Genomic DNA, 22,263 nt, shown 5'->3' with positions numbered 1-22,263 from the left:
CAGGGATACAGCAGTGTGAGGGATGTCATTTTATCCCCATACAAATTCCTGGGTTTTTTTTCAAAACATTTCAAAGATTAAGAACACGAAAACATATATTCCTTTAGTATAAAATTTTTGCTGATAGCGTTTTCTTTGGAATTATTTTTTCAGGAGGCAGATGCCTCAAGGGAAAGGAAGAAAAAAATAGTAGTTAAACAGGAAGCTTTAAAGTTTGGGAGGTCACTAGAAATGGCAACTCGAAGTCTGAAGCCAGCTTCTTCCAAGGAACAGTTGGAAAAGGGAAATGAAGTGACAGTTCAGGGCACTGAGACACAAGGTACAGGATCAAAGGTAAAAGGCTCACCAAGTCTTGTGCATAAAACTACCTCAAGTACAACAGATGCACCAACAAAATCATCCTCTCTTCCTCCCAGTGGAGATAAAGTGCGAGTGGTAAAAGACAAACAGACAGAACGGACAAAGAGTGAGCCTCGGCCTTTCCTAACGGAAAAAAGTCGATCATTGGACAACCAGTTAGATTCGAGAGATCTTGCCATGTCTGACTCAACAGTCATGAGGAAGCCAGCTGTAGTGGTTAGTGCTGAGCTGCCGTCTGCCAGTAAGTGTGTACCTGTGGAAAGCTCTAAAAGTCAAGTTAATGGTGACAGAATGGCTGCTGGTAAGCCAGTTACAACAAACGGTAAAAACGGCAGTTCAAAGCGCTCAAAAAGTGTGGACAGTGGTGCCATGGATGAGAAAGATGTAAAACGAAACGCTGAAATTCTGAGAATTCAGAAAAACGCTGCTCGAGCAAATTTCTTCAGTTCAATTACAACACCTCCTACATCTCCAGAGGAGGAGAAAAAATCAGCGTCTACCCCTAATGGGGCGAAGGCAATGGACTATACTGTACGAATGTCTCCTGTCAAGGTCACAGTGTGTGGAGAAACTCAATACACTGTTACTCCCTCTGGCTCAAACACACATCGGAACACAGTGCCAGGCTCCTCTGGCAAGCCTACATTCTTACCTGTATCCTCCAAAAGGGAGAAATCTAGTGAGAGTAAAAGTGCCACACCGTCTCCCACTACCCCGAGTTATGTAATAACCCCAGGAGGTACACGTGTTAGTAACATTCCAAGGATCTCTCCTCAAAAAACTGGTGCTTCTGTACAAATCCGTGATATAACTGAACCAAAGATTTCATCGTCATCTAAAGATTCTGTGTCATCAAGTGCAAATGGATCAAGTGCAAAATCAAACGGTAAAGTGACTGAGAAAGTAGAGAGGAAAGCTAGTGTAGACAATGGAGCAGACACGAGACAAAAGAGGGCTCCACCTCCCCCACCTCCCAGGAAAAGTAGTAGTCGCCCAAGTTCTTCCATAAATCCCCATGGGCCTGTGTCTCCGGTCCATTCTGAGGCTGACCCCCAGGACTCCAGTGTTGTGACTGGTCATCGTATGGGGCCGGCCCTGAACGTTGGCACTCTCACATCAACGCCCAAGGCTGGTATCACACATAAGCCCACTACAAAATTTGAAAAAGATTTAGCTGGTGGCAAAAGTGTAAGTAGCTTAGGCAATGGTGAAAAGAGGAAAACAGAATCTACAAAGGCTGATAAAGTCGAAACTCCTGTGTCAAAATCAGACAATGTACCAGTAGCAGCATTGAAATTTGACGATGCATCTGATCAAAGTGAGGCTGCGGCAGTAGCGAGGCGGGAGGAGCGAGAGGGAAGCAGTGAGAGTACCACAAGTTCTAGTTCACTGGACTCACAACAGGGTACAGTAGTGCTGAGGTGTACCAGTAAATCTAACAGGAAACCCAAACCTCCACCTCCAGCTCGCCGCTCTAGTCTGCCTCTCGGCAACAACCCTCCTGTAGAAAGGACCCACAGTAGTGGCAGGTCAAAGGTGAATGGGAGACGAGAGAGCGAGGGAGAGTTGGGCTGATGGATCAGCTGTATGAGATTATATAACATATTAATGTGCTAAGCTGCCACACTGCCACATATTAGCATTTCATATAACTCAATGAGGAAGAATAAGCTATTATCATTTTTCGCACGCTTTACTGAAGTTTCACTAGTGTGTAGTTGCCTTTAAGATCTGGCCCTGTTTTCTTGGGGGGGGGGGGGGGGGACAGGAAGGGACAGACTTATGTCAGAGCTTCAGTTATTTCCATTAAGTAACATATGTTAAAATTGATTTAATAGTCTGTTTCTGACTTAAGTTTGTTTCAAGAAATAAGGGCCTGGTGTTACTACAATTAATACTTATTAAGACCACTGGAAATATCGCTCTTGTTTCCCTATAAGTTAATTATTTATTATGTTTATTTTGCATTTAAATTCTCTTTTCACTCACAAGATGATGGGGTGTGATAGAACCTAATAATAAGTATTTGTTAGAGCCAGAGGCCTCATTATTTATTATCATCTAAAGCTGTATTATTCCAAACTGAAAATACAACCATCATGTCATATTTTTGCACACTTTTTACTTCATCAACTTTGCATAATAACTCTAAATAAGGCTGTGAGTAATACAATGAACTAAAAGTTGATATTTATAATTTAGTTAATACAATTTTAGATTGTAAACCGGACAATACTACATATATATCATTCCTTATTGATGATATTAGAAACAGACATTCCTTACAGCAGGGGTCACAAGTTTGAATCTTATTTGGGGCAATTGACAGGTTCTTGTATATACTGACTGCTGGTTGGTGGTTTAGGTACTTCTGTTTCCATCACCCACTACACCTGACACATACTAAATCACCCCAGCTATTAATACAACATGGTGATATGATGGGAGTTATCTCCCCTTGAACTTGCCCCATGAACCCTAAATCTGAAGACAGAATTTTTTTGTGTAATCAAGTAAGTGTAACCCATGTCTATCCCTCCTTCATCCCGCTTACATATTGAGCTGGACTGTTTATCTCTACTAAACAAATCATAGATATTTCAAAACTAAACTAAAAAACAATAAATAATTCAAGTCATTAAGTTAATTGTTATCACAAATGTCACTATATAAATATGGTTTTATCTGGTGGTCTCGTGTAAACTGAAGAAAGCAATCATGTTCAGTGAATATACAAAGAGTGAACAGATAAACAGTATTATTTAAGGGATATTGCTTAATTTCAAACATTAAATTTAGACATAGATAATTTACAAATAGTTTGCTTTAATTGTGTGGGAGTTGTATGAATACAATGTATATCTGTACTCTATGTACATGGTTGTGAATTGTAAAATGCCTTTATCTCGGAATCGGAAAGTGCAATATTTTTAGGATGTCTGATGGAACCTAATTAATCAAAAATTGTGTTTGTTAGTTTTCATTTTTTTGTAAGCGAAGGGAAATAACTGATAGGCGAAATTTGATACAAACCTCTAATGATATTTTGTTGTAAATTGTCGGATAAATAAGACCTGCAATTGCTGACATAATTGATGAATTTATCAGTGATTAATTTAAATTATCATCGGACTCGAGAAAGTGTTAACATTTACAAGGTTCCTAGGACATGTTAACACATAGTTTATGTATATATCTTTTATAAAAATCCAGTATGATGATAATTAATGAGTGTAATAATATAAATCTGAAGGTGAGTTGTGTAGGTGTGATATTGTGTGTACTGGCCGTCTAGATGTGTGGTAACGTACTTAACAAACACACTTCCTACCAATCCTAACTTGTGATGTATTATTACACGTTCCAGAGGTATTAATTTTAGACAACACTTTCCTTTTGCTGAATGAGTTGGTGGGGGGTTGTCCTTAGTTGCAAATTGATATACAGTAATATGACAAATAAATAAACTCCATAATGTCCAGTAATTGACCAGGATAAACGACATAGTCATTTTTGTGTTGAAAATGAAAGTGAACTTGGAAACAAGATATCCAAACCCTTAATGTTTGTTTAACAGGAATCTGTCGCATTAATTATTCCCCCTGAAGGTCACTGAAAAGTGTCCAGTTAGTAAAGTACATACCAGGACAGAGGAACCAAGATTATGGTCAACTATTCCCCTTCTGATCGCTGACAAAGTAATTACCTCCCCTGATAGTCCACCTGCTAAGTAATGCTTTGTTAGTGACGCCTTGTGTTTGCCACGCTTTATTTTAGGACAGTAACTAGAGCCATACATTGGAGTATCTCTCATTAACATTAACAGTTTGGTAGGTAATGTGTTTGTTAGGTAAGGTTATTGTATAGCATTGTATATAGTTAAGATTCTGGATGTCTACAATGTGTAGTTTAACAAATATGTAGATTGTAATTAGGATCAGATTTCACAAGCAAGTTGATACTTTGATCTGTTAAGAGCCATTGGACAACTAAGATCTTTACAAAATCAATTTGTAATTAGAAAACATCCTATTTGTTTATGTATTGATTAATGTATTGGTATTGATGTTACTTAAGAATGTTTCGTTACTGAATCATTATTACAATCTAAGCTGTACAGTAAATATAAGATCTCCTTGGCTATACAGTAAATATAAGATCTCCTCAACTGTACAGTAAATGTAAGATCTCCTTGGCTATACAGTAAATGTAAGATCTCCTCAACTGTACAGTAAATGTAAGATCTCCTCAACTGTACAGTAAACGTTAGATCTCCTCAACTGTACAGTAAATGTAAGATCTCCTCAACTGTACAGTAAATGTAAGATCTCCTCAACTGTACAGTAAATGTAAGATCTCCTCAACTGTATACAGTAAGTGTAAGATCTCCTTGGCTATACAGTAAATGTAAGATCTCCTCAACTGTACAGTAAATGTAAGATCTCCTCAACTGTACAGTAAATGTAAGATCTCCTCAACTGTACAGTAAATGTAAGATCTCCTTAACTGTACAGTAAATGTAAGATCTCCTCAACTGTACAGCAAATATAAGATCTCCTTGGCTGTACTGTAAATGTAAGATCTCCTCAGCTGTAAGTAAATGTAAGATCTCCTCAGCTGTACAGTAAATGTAAGATCTCCTTTGCTGTACTGTAAATGTAAGATCTCCTTGACTGTACGGTAAATGTAAATTCTCGTAAGCTTTATAGCGAAAATAGTCTATCATCAAATAAGCTGGTAATGATCAACTTGCTTGTGAAATGTAAAATATTTGACCTTGTTATAAAAACAGTATTGACGTTTTACTGATCAACGATAAACAGGAAAGTACGGGTACATGTATGTAGACAAGCAGACGACACCTACCAGGGAGACACGTCTGCTCCTGGGGATTTTGTATGAAATTTAAATACTTGCTTTGTTGGAAACCTTTCAACTGATATCTTGCCTGCAATTAATGAATACTGCAAAACAAAAACAAAAATATATCAGCTTATTTTTCCAGTGATGTAGATGTTTTAATGAAGCTACAGATTAGAAATTAACTAGGTAACACTTATCAAACACATTGGTTCTGTACTGTAATTATACAAGAGTGTATTGTTTTGATGTTAGGACCTGAATCTAAACAAGACAGTAGTAATAAACATGACTTCCAAAACTTGCTGTGCAGAAAATGGTACATGGAATCTACAATTTTACTCAGAAAGTCTTATGCCTGTATACAGGTGTATTATCATTTACGAATAGAGTGAATACATAAAAGTGAAATACTAATGTCAATTTCAATGAGCAACATTGTTTGATAAGACACGCTTGACAACCAAGAGTACTCATTTAATTTCATTATACATTACACTGATATTGAATCGTTAATAATAACCAAGGCATAGCTGATCACCGCTCATTCTTCACCCCTTTTATGTAATTTGCTTGCATGCATAATCATCCTTTCATCTCCCAAGAACGATAATGGACTGGTCCAAACTGAAGCACGGAAGAGTCTAAAATGTTCCTTGGGGTGAAAGGGAATAAAGTTTGAAAAAGAAATCAGTTCAACATAACTTGGCATGTATGTTAGTGAAAAATAGTTTACTTGTTTGAAATTTCTTTCTTGTCTCTGTTTTCAGTTGTAATTGTTACTTGTGTAAGTGATTTCTATAAGATTATTAGGATAATGTATTGTCACATCTCCAGAATAAATGCATGATTACAAAGACAAATGGCTCCCTCATGTTATCTGTTTATCTGAGGGGAAACTGCAAGGAAGCGAAGGACTACATAAGTTGATAACACAACAAAATCGCTAGACCTACTTGTTGAACAACAATAGAGTATTGGGACTGAAGTTGTACATGGAAAGAGCTGCAACAAGACCAAAATAAGATTCTGAAACATGTTGGGTAACTAGATACCTAGATGTTCACGTATTCTAGGAAGGCAACGACCTAAATATTAACGTATTCTTAAAAGGCAACGACCGAAATATTTACGTATTTTTAGAAGGCAACGACGAAAATATTAACGTATTCTTCAAAGGAAAAGACGAAAATATTTACGTATTCTTAGAAGGCAACGACCAAAATATTTACGTATTCTTAGAAGGCAACGACCAAAATATTTACGTATTCTTAGAAGGCAACGACCAAAATATTTACGTATTCTTAGAAGGCAACGACCAAAATATTTACGTATTCTTAGAAGGCAACGACCAATATATTTATTTATTCATAGAAGGCAATAACAAATTTATATTTAGAAGGCAAACACATTTTTTCGTATTCTTAGAAGGCAACGACCAAAATTTTATATTTTAGAAGCAACGACCAAAAAATTTACGTATTCTTAGAAGGCAACGACCAAAACATTTACATATTCTTAGAAGGCAACGACCAAAAATATTACGTATTCTTAGAAGGCAACGACCAAAATTTATTTACGTATTCTTAGAAGGCAACGACCAAAATATTTACGTATTCTTAGAAGGCAACGACTAAAATATTTACGTATTCTTAGAAGGCAACGACCAAAATATTTACGTATTCTTAGAAGGCAACGACCAAAAATATTTACGTATTCTTAAAGGCAACGACCAAATATATTTCATACGTATTCTATCAGAAGGCAACGACCAAAATATTTACGTATTCTTAGAATGCAACGACCAAAATATTTACGTATTCTTAGAAGGCAACGACCAAAATATTTATGTATTCTTAGAAGGCAACGACCAAAATATTTATGTATTCATAGAAGGCAACGACCAAAATATTTATGTATTCTTAGAAGGCAACGACCAAAATATTTACGTATTCTTAGAAGGCAACGACCAAAATTTATTACGTATTCTTAGAAGGCTACGACTAAAATATTAACGTATTCTAAGAAGGCAACGACCAAAATATTTACGTATTCTTAGAATGCAACGACCAAATTATTTATTTATTCTTAGAAGAAAACGACCAAAATATTTACATATTCTTAGAAGGCAACAATTAAAATATTTACAATATTTACGTATTCTTAGAAGGCAACGACCAAAATATTTACGTATTCTTAGAAGGCAACGACCAAAATATTTATGTATTCATAGAAGGCAACGGCCAAATTTATATACATATTCTTAGAAGGCAATGACCAAAATATTTACGTATTCATAGAAGGCAACGACCAAAATATTTACGTATTCTTAGAAGGCAACGACCAAAATATTTACGTATTCATAGAAGGCAACGGCCAAATTTATATACATATTCTTAGAAGGCAACAATTAAAATATTTATGTATTCTTAGACGCAACGACCAAAATATTTACGTATTCTTAGAAGGCAACGACCAAAATTTAGTTGCAACCACCAACACATTTATTCTTAGAAGGCTACGACACCAAAATATTTATGTATTCTTAGAAGGCAACGACCAATATATTTACGTATTCATAGAAGGCAACGACCAAAATATTTACGTATTCTTAGAAGGTAAAGACCAAAATATTTATGTATTCTTAGACGCAACCACCAAAATATTTATGTATTCTTAGAAGGCAACCACCAAAATATTTATGTATTCTTAGACGCAACGACCATAATATTTACGTATTCTATGAAGGCAACGACCAAAATATTTACGTATTCTTAGAAGGCAACGACCAAAATATTTATGTATTCTTAGAAGGCAACGACCAAAATATTTACGTATTCTTAGAAGGCAACGACTAAAATATTTATGTATTCTTAGAAGGCAACGACCAAAATATTTATGTATTCTTAGAAGGCAACGACCAAAATATTTACGTATTCTTAGAAGGCAACGACCAAAATATTTACGTATTCTTAGACGCAACGACCAAAATATTTTGTATTCTTAGAAGTCAACGACCAAAATATTTTGTATTCTTAAAAGGCAACGACATATTGCCAATGGTTTCATGTCTTCTTTGACATCTAAGGTTAAGGGCTTCTTTGATAGCAATGAATAATAGCATTACCAGGATTTCCTCGAGAACAAACCAAGAAAAGGTTACAGACTTCCCGCAGGACATCTGCTAGAACTTGCGTGACTATCTAGAAAAAACGTCCACATATTCGACTCTCAAGAGTGTTTTCTGAAATAAATATCTTATCTAAGTTTCTTCCAGAAAAAGCAATAAGTTTGCTTTCAATGATATTAAAAAAACTATTCAATATACCGATTTAATGTTGACAAAACAATTGCACAGAAAAAGGTATTAGTATTGATCTTTTTAACAAGGGCTGGCAAAACATCCACATTTCATAATTTCCCTATCAGTGTATTGCCGGTTCAAATTTATCTCTAGCTTCACTAATCAATATTACTTCTACTTATATCTAGGTTCCTATTCATCAAGCTGTTTTCTTTGTTTTTGTAGTCTGTATGTATTATATGTATTGTGTAAGAAACAGCTTGTTCGTCTATATGCTCAATCTTGATTACCTCCCCTTACCAATATTTCTATTATTTGTTCATAATACAATTATATACAATCATCTACAGCCATACAAAACTCTTGTTTTTTTTCTTCTTCTTTTTTTTTCAAATAAAATAATTCATCAAGATAATAATATCAAACTATTGTTTTTTTCAATGTGACTTAGTGTGCTATATGGCCTCAGCTGAAAAACACCCACCTCTGATAAATACCTAGCAACTGCCCGACGTGGGTTTTGAACTCAGTACCCTGAGGTGAAGGGCTAACAATAATCTGTCGGAACACCTACCTAGTAACTTTACCTGCAGCAACACACAATGCACTAAATCATACGTACTATGAAATGCCATCATTTTATTATAGATAGGTGTCACCTTCGGTACGTTTACCTTCGGGTATACTGTAGCTGACGTTGCTGGGTTGAAATGTCCATCGTTTTGTAACTATGATTTCCCAACTGATAAATAATTGTTGACACTAGGGTATGCTAGATAGAAATAACGAACTGTGTGCGTTATAGACTACTGAACGTTTGATCTCTACGGTAAGTTTTGACGTTATTGTCTCTCGGTAGAAATCATTTTGGTTACTTTCACCCGTCGATCTGACTCAAGTCTTGTGTAGTAAAGATAGAACATCACACAAATATATAATACTTGCTTACAGTAGCAATTTATTGCAGTTTGATATTTGTTTCAAGTTCTATGAAACATTTTAAAACATAAAACTATGAGCTGCTATTTATAAATGTTGGGGGGGAGGGAGGGGTCAAACAAAACATTAATAAATAAAGGAACTGCTGAGACACACATTATTATAAAGATGATGTTGTTATAGAAATTATAAGATATGACGAATCAAAGCAAAAAATCTCCGGCATTAAAAGTGAAGTCGGTGAAACGGATACAATCAGAACCAGAACTTCATCGAACAGAACTATCAACGACCGGCCAAGAGAGTATGAGCGGTATTGTTCCAGATACGATTGTATACAGGTATGACGATGTAATAAGCCTTAAATGCAAATCTGTTCCATGTGCCTGTCAATGAATAACACTCTATTTAATGTGTAATCCTCTTCTGTGTCGTCTATCGAATCTAGTGAAAATATAGTCCAAATAAAAATTAGAACAGAAGATGTATTTCGCTTAACAGAAGAAAAAAAATAATACCCCAATAGAAAAATGCTATTCTAGTCTACAAGATCAGGAAAATTACACAAATGACAACTCTCAATTAAGCATTTAACTATGGAACGTCATAGCAGTCTCGTAGTGTTCGAATATACAAAAATGAATTTGTGTTTTTATTATATGATATGGTTTTATCATTATATGGTTTGATTTTATCGATATATGGTATCATTTTTGTAAGTATTTGATTTGAATTGACCAATGCATCGGATTAATGATAGATGCTCATTAAGCACCTATGTCAAAAAATCAAATAATAAATGATGAAATTGATTGACATAATGACGAAAGAAAATAGTATCATGACAAATTAAAATAAAATAATCGCAAAAGCAAATGATATATTGGTCATATCAAATCAGATATTGATAAACTGATACCATATATTGATAAGATTAAATCATGTAATGATAAAACCATGTAATATAATGAAAACACCAGTTCATTTACATGAATACAGAATATTTGGACAAAACATTTCTATGGAATTAATGGTCCAAGCAGCTTCATAATGTCTGTTGAATTGTTTGTTTATATATAGCCTGTTGAGAAAGAAGTGCAAATAGCTATGTTTATTTTCACACTTTATTATCGCACGCATTCCACAACTAACTATGACAAGTGTCATCGAGTGATAAAAGTTCGATTTCACGATGTTAATTGTTACATAATATTGAAATAATATACGAGATGATAAATAGACATCATCAAAGAGTGTGCATCTTTTTCATCTATTTACTATTTGCTGCGTAGAATAAACAATAATGAGGAATAGTCACTTACATGTAACATGTATCTCTTCCTAGGAGAAGATGGTACGTACTGGCGGTATACTGCTTAATCACCTTCAGCCAAGCTGCCGTCTGGAATACCTGGGGACCGATAGCTGAGTCCTGTAAGCGAGCCTTTGGCTGGGACGATACCATCATAGCTCTGCTGCCCAACTGGGGCACTATTGGATTTATATTGGCAGCCTGGGTAACGTCGTGGAGTATGGACACCCATGGTCAGTTCAGACGCCTGCGGTTCAACCGAAAACATGCACTACACGTGTTAAAAACATGTTCAGTTTAGTTGATATATCTATTCCGTGTACTTTTTTACGAAAACGACCTATTTCACAATGGTACTCACTCCAATCCTGAATATTTAATACATGTATTTCCTTGAGACAAAATATGCATTGCCTTTGGTATTTTGATTAGAACATTATGTAGGTAACTAGACAATGCTCGATTTTTTCGACTGTGACCTTTCGTGAACCAAGTAATCATTTATTGAACATGCTTGTTATCTATTAAAAGTATACACGATATGCATTTCGATATCTACAATAGCTGTATTATTATTATTGTTTATCCAAAAGAAGGACTGAAATGAAATAAGATATATAAAAAACACTAACATTAAATAAACATTTTTCAAAGAAATATTGCTTAGACATATCTTTTGTATTCCAGGACTCAGAACTTCCTGTGTCGTCACAACTATCCTAGTAACTATAGCTACAGCCATACGGTGTATCACTACACAACCACCCTACATCACATGGTAAGTGTATCACTACACAACCACCCTACATCACATGGTAAGTGTATCACTACACAACCACCCTACATACACAACCACCCTACATCACATGGTAAGTGTATCACCACACAACCACCCTACATCACATGGTAAGTGTATCACTACACAACCACCCTACATCACATGGTAAGTGTATCACTACACAACCACCCTACATCACATGGTAAGTGTATCACTACACAACCACCTTACATCACATGGTAAGTGTATCACTACACAACCACCCTACATCACATGGTAAGTGTATCACCACACAACCACCCTACATCACATGGTAAGTGTATCACTACACAACCACCCTACATCACATGGTAAGTGTATCACCACACAACCACCCTACATCACATGGTAAGTGTATCACTACACAACCACATCACTGGTAAGTGTATCACACAACCACCCTACATCACATGGTAAGTGTATCACTACACAACCACCCTACATCACATGGTAAGTGTATCACTACACAACCACCCCTACATCACATGGTAAGTGTATCACTACACAACCACCCTACATCACATGGTAAGTGTATCACACACAACCACTACATCACACACTACACAACCACCCTACATCACATGGTAAGTGTATCACTACACAACCACCCTACATCACATGGTAAGTGTATCACTACACAACCACCTACATCACATGGTAAGTGTATCACTACACAACCACCCTACATCACATGGTAAGTGTATCACTACACAACCACCCTACATCACATGGTAAGTGTATCACTACACAACCACCCTACATCACATGGTAAGTGTATCACTACACAACCACCTACATCACATGGTAAGTGTATCACTACACAACCACCTACATCACATGGTAAGTGTATCACTACACAACCACCCTACATCACATGGTAAGTGTATCACTACACAACCACCCTACATCACATGGTAAGTGTATCACTACACAACCACCCTACATCACATGGTAAGTGTATCACCACAACCACCCTACATCACATGGTAAGTGTATCACCACACAACCACCCTACATCACATGGTAAGTGTATCACTACACAACCACCCTACATCACATGGTAAGTGTATCACCACACAACCACCCTACATCACATGGTAAGTGTATCACTACACAACCACCCTACATCACATGGTAAGTGTATCACCACACAACCACCCTACATCACATGGTAAGTGTATCACTACACAACCACCATACATCACATGGTAAGTGTATCACTACACAACCACCCTACATCACATGGTAAGTGTATCACTACACAACCACCCTACATCACATGGTAAGTGTATCACTACACAACCACCCTACATCACATGGTAAGTGTATCACTACACACAACCACACATCACATGGTAAGTGTATCACTTACATCACATGGTAAGTGTATCACTACACAACCACCCTACATCACATGGTAAGTGTATCACTACACAACCACCCTACATCACATGGTAAGTGTATCACTACACAACCACCCTACATCACATGGTAAGTGTATCACTACACAACCACCCTACATCACATGGTAAGTGTATCACTACACAACCACCCTACATCACATGGTATGTATCACTACACAACCACCTACATACATGGTAAGTGTATCACTCACACAACCACCCTACATCACATGGTAAGTGTATCACTACACAACCACCCTACATCACATGGTAAGTGTATCACTACACAACCACCCTACATCACATGGTAAGTGTATCACTACACAACCACCCTACATCACATGGTAAGTGTATCACTACACAACCACCCTACATCACATGGTAAGTGTATCACCACACAACCACCCTAATGAAACATCACATGGTAAGTGTATCACTACACAACCACCCTACATCACATGGTAAGTGTATCACCACAACCACCACAACCACACCCACCTACATCACATGGTAAGTGTATCACTACACAACCACCCTACATCACATGGTAAGTGTATCACTACACAACCACCCTACATCACATGGTAAGTGTATCACTACACAACCACCCTACATCACATGGTAAGTGTATCACTACACAACCACCCTACATCACATGGTAAGTGTATCACTACACAACCACCCTACATCACATGGTAAGTGTATCACTACACAACCACCCTACATCACATGGTAAGTGTATCACCACACAACCACCCTACATCACATGGTAAGTGTATCACTACACAACCACCCTACATCACATGGTAAGTGTATCACTACACAACCACCTACATCACATGGTAAGTGTATCACCACACAACCACCCTACATCACATGGTAAGTGTATCACTACACAACCACCCTACATCACATGGTAAGTGTATCACTACACAACCACCTTACATCACATGGTAAGTGTATCACTACACAACCACCCTACATCACATGGTAAGTGTATCACTACACAACCACCCTACATCACATGGTAAGTGTATCACTACACAACCACCCTACATCACATGGTAAGTGTATCACTACACAACCACCCTACATCACATGGTAAGTGTATCACTACACAACCACCCTACATCACATGGTAATGTATATCACTACACAACCACCCTACATCACATGGTAAGTGTATCACTACACAACCACCCTACATCACATGGTAAGTGTATCACTACACAACCACCCTACATCACATGGTAAGTGTATCACTACACAACCACCCTACATCACATGGTAAGTGTATCACCACACAACCACCCTACATCACATGGTAAGTGTATCACTACACAACCACCCTACATCACATGGTAAGTGTATCACTACACAACCACCCTACATCACATGGTAAGTGTATCACTACACAACCACCCTACATCACATGGTAAGTGTATCACTACACAACCACCCTACATCACATGGTAAGAGAGTCCTCCTGGTGATTACAGTCATCGCCAGGATGTATGCATGCGGAGGGTCATTGAATGGGAGAAAACTGAAAATGCGAATGTATAGTAACCACTAAACCACTTGATCACCCTACATCTGTATTCCATTGGTTATGTGATCAATGGTGATAAAGAAAAATAAATGCCAAATGTGAAAGTATATTAAGGGATTCTTCTTAAACGTTATATAGCGAACTACTGTAACAGCCATATACCGGCATTATAAAACATTAAAAGGACGATGAATGTCATAAACACAAACAAACATCTTCATGTATTCCTCAAAAATACCCACTTATACACCCTGTACAGGACGGCAAATATAGCGGCCTTCCTCAATGCTTTGGGCGGCCCTGTTGCCATGGGAGCACCACCGGTCCTTTCTGCAGCCTGGTTCCCGCCTCATCAACGAACGACATCAACTGCCATAGCGGCACTCAGTAACTATGCTGGAGTAGCTGCCGCATTTCTCGTAGGTATGAACCCTCGTACTATTGTATCATTTAAATACATACATCACGTGTCAGAAAACTGACTTCTGATTGATTGCGCACATCTGTTATATGCCTTACTTGGCCCGCTTTCCAAGGAACTATTCACCGTGGAGAAGGTTAACGGAATCGGTGTGAGCAGGAGATGCGTACCTCTGACTTAGGGGGCGCTTTGGCGGCATTTGGTGGGGGGGGGAAGCTCGAACGGTAGTTGTTTACATTTTTTCAATGCGATCATAGACACAAATATTGATAGGAAAATTAAAAACCAACAACTTTTGCTTGTACAGTGATTTCCATTCTATCGATGCTATTGAAACAATACGGTTGTGAACGTTCTATCGTGACGTCACTATATTCCTTTACATCACTATATCTCTGTATAATTTAATTTCATATGTTACACTCATTTCTATTGGTTAGATCTTTGAAGTTATTTTTCCATAGACCGAAAGAATTGCACGTCATGTATTATGACGTCATAAATACAAAACGTTTTCGCGGGGAATTCTAAAAGCGGCACAGTCATTTGCCAAACTGAATTATTGGATAAGATATCAATGTGCCACAACTCAATTTGTTTTATTGTAAAAGTAAGTAAATTTACAGAAATGTATGCCTAATTATTACCTGATTGAGTTATCTGAATTAAATTATAAGCATTATTCTAAATATCTTTTGAGGTTATGAAGCCAAAGGCAAGAAACGGGCGGACATTCTTTTTTATATACGCTTATTGTCTATGAAGAATGTCCTTCCGTTTTTTTGTCTATGACTTCATAACCTCAAAAGATATTAAGAATAATGCTTAAATCAAGGCGTCAAAATAACGGACAGGCTGTGATATACAAGGAAAAGGAATCAAATTGCTTTTCTGCTGAATACACTTAACTATTTTTGATTTTAATCTTTTTGAAATTCGAAATGTTGTGGCTATCATGCAATTACATGAAAATGTAATTTGAAATGCATTGTCTTTTTAAATATTGTTATTCTGAAATCAAAGGCGACCATTATGCAATTTTGAGGTAGGTGTAATAAACCATTTACTAAATAATAAACTATTAATGCATAGTTTAACGGGCATTATTTCATCCCACGGAAATACTGTAGGAAGGCAGTAGTACACGTACCTTTTCCACTCGGACATGGTAAATTAAAGTTGGTTAGTAATTATCCCCCTTGTTACCAGTGGACTACCATGTGGAGACAGCCTCGTGATGCTTTAACGCCTTTAAATTTGTAAGGTTTATTTCAATTATATCAATTTAAAGAGAGTTGGGCATTGCGTGTACATGTATGTGTATAATTTTAAAAGTATACACGATATGCATATCGATATTTACAATAGCTGTATTACTATTTTATCGAGTCCAATGTAGTACCATATGAATCTTGCCATTACAGGCCCATTATTTGACAGCACTGACACAGGTAAACTCACACAGGCGTCTAATAGGTAAGTTTGTATTACAACATGTAACGTACTCCGCAAAATGTTTAGATTTGTATGATGTTCACTCAGTTTTGTTAAAAAATATTTATGAAACATTAGTTAATGCTCGGATGTTTGTTTTTAGTACAAATGAATCCTTATCAACATCGCATAACAGCTCATGGAATTATAGCAACCCAACGAATGTAGGTATGTTGGTAATTCTCTTTCAATGTTACAATCCCTGAAAATAATGAAATTGCATCAAACATTTTTTTAATGGCAGTCAAATCTGAATATTGTTACATGATAGCGCAACAAATTCGAGTTCAAGTGGGAGCAAGTTCGAGCGGGAAGTAAACCGTTCTGATCTTTATCGTTTAATGCACCCCTGCGATTTTTGTAGTTATTTGTAATAGCACCATATAAAGCAGTACACACGCAACAGTTGTGTCAACCTGATGATCGTTTAAAGATTAAAGCGGATTTTCCTTGTTTTCAGACGACGAGAATATCACTAGGATAAGGGACAACGTCAAGGTGCTCATGTTCTCAGGTACAGACGTTTTTTATGATAATGCATGTGATTCACTTCGGAAACGGTCGTTCAAATTCATAGTAAAATAATTAATTTTTATTTGTTTCATAATAAATCCGACTTTCTGATTGGCAGTTTCTTTTTCTTCATATACTATGAAGAAAAAATCCAAGAATGGCGCGGAAAACGATGCGATCATGACGTTACAATAGAGGCGTCAGAAAAATAATCCTTTGGAAAATCAATGGAATCGTACGGTTAAACATATTTTGTGTTATCATGTAGTCTGGAAAATTAATTATAAGCATTGATGTCACTATTTTTTAACTTCATCGGGGTATGTAAGAAATTTTGTTTGCGAACTGTGTGAATCCGCGTAATGATAAATGTCTGAACATTTAAGTTGTATTTTTAAGCCTTCGGTTAGGCAACTTTAGATTTCTGATTCAAATACATAGATGTTTTTTAATCTCGCAATATCCAATAAAATTTCAGCTCAAAGATGCCAATAATTTTCAAGTATGTCCGCCATTCAAACATTGGTGCAAGTGATTCTAAAATAACCTGTTTTCCATCAGTACCGAATACGGCAAAATTATATAAGTACAACGCCAATGCTGGCTGCAGGATACAACATTATATTCCACATTTATGTCGAATTTATTTACCTCCCATCTTTAACGTGCTTGTTTCTGAGCACATTTTGGTGTAGTCTGATATTAAACTACTAATAATCAAATCGTATCCGAGTTACAGAATGCGGACTTAGTGCATTGGTGATGATCCTTGTACTGTTATACTTCCCCTCCAAGCCTCCTACTCCACCTAGTACGTCTGCGTCACAAGAACGTTTAGACATCAAGGCTGGGATAAAAAAGTTGATTAGGTGAAACAATGCCAGATAAAAGGTTAAACTAGAACGTAAAGAGTGTTTATTAGATTTCAGTTTTTTTAATGATAAGAAACTTCATTTTTTTAATGAATTTCTGGAACGTTGAAGTCAATTAATAGGCAAATAGGACGCTAATCTTATTTACAAAATAAATACCACAACATATGATTAATAAATTTCTACAACAGGTGCATTGCGATATAGATATAAAAAAGACTTTTTTGTATAGCGTCCCGTTAAGTTACACTTCTGTGCTTTACAGTAAGCATAATTAAAACATAACATATAACATTTATTTATAAAAGCAAAAGAAAAAATGATTTAAAAAGTTCCAATATCGACATGTGCATGCTTAACAATGATGCCTCTTTAATGTTTTACTCCTCTAGAAACAAGATGTTTTTATTGACATGTGTGATTTATGGACTTCCGCTCGGCATTCTGGGACTTTGGGCCAGTGTGATGTCTGTGACCTTAGAACCACATGGAGTGTCAGAGGTGTGTGGATTTGATAAATACATCAGAACCGTTCGACTGCATTTCAATAAACGTTCAGTATATCTTAGTTGTACCTTTTACTATTGGGTATCTCGCATTTTCGATATTCTCCGTTGTTTCTAGAGTACAAAACCAATATATATCTGGATAAAACACACTTATAGGTTCGGTATCAACATATATAATACTGCGTGGGATATAAAGGTGAATATAAATAAATATCTTAATTAAGTTATTTTTGTATTAACATTGTCCGCAAATGTCTGATGTCTTTATGTTCCTACCACATAGTTTAACTAAAAATAAGGTCAGGTCATGTCAATGCAGTTCACGAATGTGTGTCTGTCCTATCTTCTTTTTACATCCAATATCGTTATGTCATTGGTGTCTTGTAGTTGATGAGCTAATGGGGTCTGACCTTAGCTGATTGCATTATATATTGTGTACATTTTAACTTCAATTTTGCTGGTTTAGGGACAGGCAGGCTGGATTGGCTTTTATTCCATTATCGCTGGTTGTTTGGGATCGCTTATCATGGCAAGGTAAATGTAATATTATTCATTCGGTATAATTCTGCAGTGAATGATTTCATGAAACGTGAAAAATTACTTCATGAAAGCAAATTACTAGTCATAATTTTGTCACTAACACTGGTTTCATCCAATAATCTCTCGGGTCCAGATCAGTACATATAATCGTTAAATACTAACTGTATGATGATGGATGTTGTCAGAGCTGTTGTAAGTCCAGCTTTCACCCACCATAAACTCAAAATGATTACAGCAATCATGCACTGTGATGATAAATATATAATGTATTTTTATTTCTAGAATCTCGGATGCGTTTTCGAAGCACATGAAACATATTCTACTTGTACTGTTTTGTTCTGCTTTCCTATGCTTCCTGTGGTTTAATCTAATCCTCGTCGGGATCATTCCAAGTTCTATAGGTAAGGAACAAATAATACCCCACTCAGTGTGTGGTTGTCAGTATAACACTGCCTTATGGATTCTATAGACTTTTGGTTATTTGTAATTCCTTATATTCAGAACATGTTATGGATTTGTGTCAAATACAACAACATTGTCCTCATCCCTGTTATCTCTGCTACGAACTGTCCGGAGAACTATGTCTGTATACCGAGTTATCACAAACGTTGCTTTAACTGTTTACGTGTAAATAATGTGGTATGGTACCCTTCACATATTTTGTTGGGAAGTTAATACTTGCTTATGTTTTGTATATTGGGACATTCCTTTATTACTTCAATGATTTCATGTATAACTATGACTGACGCTATATAACAGAGGCCAAGGAGCCACCCAACAGTTAAATTCGAAAGACATTACACAGCGACGTTTCGTCTTGTTTCTCGTGAGACGATCATACTATGTATAACATGTGGATATTGTGTGTCCAGCCCAGGTGTACATCTCCGTTATAACGGGCACACTGCTGATGAATGCCACAGTACCCCTTCTGTTTGAGATGGCCTGTGAGAATACCTACCCGGTAGCCGAGGGCATCACCACTGTCGTACTCACCACTCAGCTGAATGTAGTGGGACTCATCTTCCTAGGCGTACAAATGATCCCAAATATAGGTATGGTGCTCATATATGTACATATAAACACAAATATAGGTATGATCCTCATCTTTCTATGTGCACAAATAATACCAAATGCTCAAATATGAGTTTATTGTTTATCGTTTTCAAAGTACAAATGATCCAAAATGTTGGCATGCATTTGATCTTCCATTTTGTATATATGATCCCAAGTAAAGAAATGGTAATGCATTATTCTAAATATGAGTATGATGTTTAAACTTTGTGTACAAATGATCTCTGATATAAGTGTTATATCATTCGATGGTATTTAGTCTGTGTTGTCTTCTTGACAATCAACTGACTTAGCAAATAATGTTTTCCTTCATAATAACACTCTGGATATTTTACGTTTTCTCTTTGTATTTCAAACAGAAGGTACATTAGACGAGGTATATACTAACATGATAGATAGTGTTAAATATTTATATATGTTAAGTCTTAAGAGACGTACAATGAAGGCCGTGGAGATCTCTCTTGGTAATAGGTTTTAGTTGGCCCTATATAACTGTGAAACTGCAATAAGGACGTCACCTGACTCAAACTTTATCAATGAATTATTCACATTTTTTAACCTTTGAATTATTAAGATGACAGCCTCACATTACCCAAAATTTCAAAGTAGTTCAATATTCTTTATACTTCTTTAATAAAGTAACAATATTGTTATGAATATTCTGTCAAAGTTTCGAAAAGATTAAACAAGTAATTTTCCTATATTGATATTCAAACTATTTCTTTTAAATATTTTCTGTAATCTGTATTCGTCTGAGGTAAATCTGTGCCAAAAATTAAAATTTATCAGACAATTTCTAAGGATATTTTTTGTGGTCACGAGGAAAAACAATTTTTTTAAATGCTTTAAGATCCTCACAAAAATCACAGATCAAAATTGTCAAGTTCAATTGGTACTGAAAACAAATAGAATAAAACAGACATTTTTGCTTATATTCAGTAAATTTTCCAGAAAATTGAACCACGATATTTTAAGATAAGATATAACATTTCAAGCACTATAAAAACCCTTATTTGTCATTAATCTAAAAAACTATATAATTATCTTTATCTCCCTTTATTTTGTTAATTCATGTTTCCCTGTTATAAAGCAACCTAGATGTCTTAACCTCAACCTTCATATCTTAAATCTTAAATTAAACAAGAAAGTTGAAACACTACTTAGTTAACATAAAATGGCACTTTGTATTAAGCATTAATGTCAATGGGCCTCTTGTTTTGAAATTTTATCGGGTTATGAAAAAAAAATTTTGCAAATTTTTGTGTGAATCGGCTACGTGGATTCGCGGTTTGCAAATACTTCTTTTCATAGTGGTATGCAAAAAGATATTGGCCAATCAGAATGCCTGATTTGGTATGAAAACAAAGAAAATTGAATTATTAAGAAATAAATTAATTTATGCAATACTTCAAAGGCGATACTCTGTTTAGCAGTCATTGAGTCACCTTCATCTACACGTTTGATGATGATTTTGTATCATTCTAGAGTCTGCATGAAAAAAAGGAAATAATTATATTTGTTAAATCAAGACATATTTTCCTAATATTAGATATCTTTGATGTCAATATATCTAATATTAAGTTATATAACAATGCTTAAACACTATATATCTAGCATAGAATAACACTACTATTGATAAGTTAACGGGGCTGTTATTTTTAAAAGAAATGACTTAATTTATCCATAACGTGAAAGGAGACATCCTGTTCTTCAAAACATAGTTTCAATGTACTTGAATCACAGTCAATGCTTAGACATCTCTAGAGACAACTGTATTAATCAGGCATCTGCGTAAAACATGAGTTGTCTCTCTTAGCATGAAACTACTATCTGAATGTTTCTGTTTTATTATTGTTTAGTCTTAAGTACAATTGTCTAATAATGTCGTATGATGTTACATCTAATATAACATCATCGTGTGATATATTGATTGGTCTGTCGGAAAGAAATATTGGATAGTATACAGATATATATCGTGTATTTTATTTTAGATAGACAGATACACGTCACTTCATAAATATTAATTACACAGTACACGAGATACCTATTGAAATATAAAATAAATTTCTATAATGTTCAAACTTATTTTAAAATTGACGGATTCTTAATGAGAACTAAATTAAAATATAATATGTATAATATTATTTCAGGTGTGTCTTGGGAGAGTTGGACTATACTGACATCCATAGGCGTTTGTGTTCCTATCATATGCTTTATGAACGACAACTACAATAGACTTACTATTGATGAAAAGGCGGAATCGATTTTAGCTCAATAAATTACGATGTCTTCA

At 35.8% G+C, this 22,263-nt stretch overlaps 2 protein-coding genes across 16 annotated transcripts in view; both read left to right on the top strand.

Moving 5' to 3' along the window:
• The window catches only part of LOC138314620 (SRC kinase signaling inhibitor 1-like), a 166,842-nt gene extending 164,724 nt beyond the window's left edge, over positions 1–2,118 (top strand). For all 15 annotated transcript variants that reach the window (XM_069255042.1, XM_069255043.1, XM_069255038.1 and 12 more), the window contains one exon: positions 154–2,118. In XM_069255042.1, coding sequence (XP_069111143.1) covers positions 154–1,935 — 1,782 coding nt within the window. In that variant the 3' untranslated portion in view covers positions 1,936–2,118. The remainder of the gene's footprint in view (positions 1–153) is intronic.
• Positions 2,119–9,247: 7,129 nt separating this feature from the next.
• On the top strand, positions 9,248–22,248 carry LOC138314619 (solute carrier family 49 member 4 homolog). Its single transcript, XM_069255035.1, has 14 exons — positions 9,248–9,353; positions 9,647–9,804; positions 10,809–11,008; positions 11,463–11,553; positions 14,807–14,970; positions 16,393–16,444; positions 16,566–16,630; positions 16,923–16,976; positions 17,715–17,844; positions 18,240–18,348; positions 18,823–18,890; positions 19,179–19,297; positions 19,769–19,951; positions 22,121–22,248. The coding sequence occupies exons 2-14, from the start codon at positions 9,659–9,661 to the stop codon at positions 22,246–22,248; spliced, it is 1,509 nt and encodes a 502-aa protein (XP_069111136.1). The 5' UTR covers positions 9,248–9,353; positions 9,647–9,658.
• Positions 22,249–22,263: the final 15 nt, after the last annotated feature.

The sequence above is a fragment of the Argopecten irradians genome, chromosome 2 (assembly GCF_041381155.1).
Source record: "Argopecten irradians isolate NY chromosome 2, Ai_NY, whole genome shotgun sequence".
Lineage (NCBI taxonomy): Eukaryota > Metazoa > Mollusca > Bivalvia > Pectinida > Pectinidae > Argopecten > Argopecten irradians.
Note: the sequence above shows the minus strand (reverse complement) of the source record. Positions and strands in the feature narration are given on the sequence as shown.